At 43.0% G+C, this 2,126-nt stretch overlaps 1 protein-coding gene across 1 annotated transcript in view; it reads right to left on the bottom strand.

Moving 5' to 3' along the window:
* Nucleotides 1-2,126, bottom strand: part of cfap46 (cilia and flagella associated protein 46) — a gene marked incomplete at its 5' end in the record, with an annotated part of 45,599 nt that overhangs the window by 25,370 nt on the left and 18,103 nt on the right. The window contains 5 exon segments of the mRNA XM_014030262.1: nucleotides 644-792; nucleotides 1,257-1,418; nucleotides 1,501-1,602; nucleotides 1,670-1,872; nucleotides 1,949-2,075. Of these exon segments, the coding sequence (XP_013885716.1) occupies nucleotides 644-792; nucleotides 1,257-1,418; nucleotides 1,501-1,602; nucleotides 1,670-1,872; nucleotides 1,949-2,075 (743 nt within the window).

Genomic DNA, 2,126 nt, shown 5'->3' with positions numbered 1-2,126 from the left:
TAACATTTATTAACATTTATTAACAGAACCATCATGTCTGTCCTGTGCAGAATGACTAAATAATTTCTTTACTAAAACCTCTGTAACTTTGCTGCAGTTAATGTTAGCAGCATGAATCTTTGTACAGGTGATGTCCACAAGTGGTTTTATGGTTTCCAAGAGTTTTTAACCTGATTCATTATGGTTTTAATAGAGTTATTTACTGTTTTATGTAAACATTCAGACAGGAGGGAAAAAAATGTAAAAAATCGTCCATCCTTAATATGTCTAAAACCACAGCAGCTGTTTTAATACTGACACTTCTGATGAAACCTCACAAGTGTTGCTTTATTACATATTTATTATTTAAGTAAAGTTTGTAAATGCTGAGATACACTCAGCTATATTTCAACATGGGATTTGTGAACAGAAAACGATGCTGACACTGAGGTTCTGGAGTCAGAAAGTTTCTGTTTTAATAAAAACCATCAGGAGTTTGGAGCCTTTCTGACAGTTTATTTGTACATCTTATGAGAGGATTCATTAACAGAACTATAGAAACACAACCAGCTGTCAGAAAACTATAAATATTTGAAGTGAACCGTGTCACACACTGTGAGACACACACAGACTATAAACATGTCTGACTGGACAGGTGTTTTACCTGAGCCTGTACAGATCAGAGAGGCTCCTCCTCAACAAAAGGTCTCGAGCGATGACCTCAGCCAGGTGCAGGATGGGYGGAGTCAGGTGGTCCAGTGAGATGGAGAGCAGCTCTTTCTCCAGAAGGCTCAGAAAAAACAGACTTTGAGTCTATAAATAAACAAACGAGACGGAAAAAAAGCTTTGAAATCCAGAAAGAATAAAAAAACACAAACTTGGAGGAGAGACGAAATGTTTCATTAGAGAAGAACCGTCCAGAAGACCTACACAAAATTTTTCTTTTTTTACACTTGAAAGTGTTTAAACTTCATCTCAGTGTTTGTTGCTGTTGTGTGTTTAAATTATGAATGTGGCAGACRATACTTATTTTGTGATTTTCTTTTAAAATAAATGTTTTGTGTAAAATTGTGTCCCTTCTTGAAACCTTTCGTGTCAGAAGACCAACGTGATGATTTGATGTTTTGATGATTTGATGAGTCAGCAGCTCCATCTACTGGACACAATAAGAACTGCATCTGATTTACAGCATTTTGTGTTGTTTTCATCAGTGTGTGAGAGAGAAATAAAGTGTATTTCTGTAACCGGTGGGTCTGATACACTCAGGTACGACACACCTGTTTCCTGATGCTGTGTTTGTTAATGCAGCTGGGGTTGGTGCTGGTTCTGAAGACGTGTCTGGCCGGGTYGGGACAGGTGAACCGGGCCCAGTCGGTCAGTGTGGAGGGAGGAGAGGGATGCAGACGGAGCGGTCTCTGGTTCTCCTCTGCAGGGGTGGACTGCTCCGGATTCAGCAGAGGCAGAAAGACGTGTCACCAACTACACCTGGATTATTCCTCAAACAGTCAGATTATAATTTACATTTTTCACTTTCTTGTTTTTGCCTTTCTGGGGTCCTTCAGGGAGAGGAAGAGGAGGAGTCTTCATCATGTCAGAGCTGTCAGCAGCCACAGCCATGGAAACCTGCAGAGAAAACAACGTTACAAACAGCTCCTCTGCTGCCTGCTCCACACCGTCACAGCTGCACTACCTGCCACGTCTGCAGCACCAGGCTGTGGGCTGTGAGCAGGTGCAGCTGATGCTCAGGTGACTTCCTGTCTGACATCACAGCCAGCAGCGTGTGAGCTTGGATCAGCTGATCCAGACGACGGATGTCCTTCAGAGCAGACAGGTTCGATCTGAACGAGTTAACTCCCAGAGGAGACTCACTGCTCTCTGTGTCCAACATGTTCTCTGAAAATAACGATAAAAACAGACGATTAAAGGAAAGAAAGATGTCGCTGTGACAGGACGAGGTGACAGGTCCTACCTGAGTGCAGCAGGAGGTCTACGGCCCACTGGACCTGCTGCTGGGCGTCAGCTCGGTGGAAGCTGTGACAGAACAACCACTGCCCAAACTCCAGCAGGAGGCTGACTGTACGCCACGTGTCTGAGCTCTGAGCCAGAGTTAAAATATCTCATTTAGATGTTAGAGTCTGAAACATTTA

This window comes from Austrofundulus limnaeus, unplaced genomic scaffold (assembly GCF_001266775.1).
Source record: "Austrofundulus limnaeus strain Quisiro unplaced genomic scaffold, Austrofundulus_limnaeus-1.0 Scaffold1030, whole genome shotgun sequence".
In the NCBI taxonomy this organism is placed as follows: Eukaryota; Metazoa; Chordata; class Actinopteri; order Cyprinodontiformes; family Rivulidae; genus Austrofundulus; species Austrofundulus limnaeus.
Note: the sequence above shows the minus strand (reverse complement) of the source record. Positions and strands in the feature narration are given on the sequence as shown.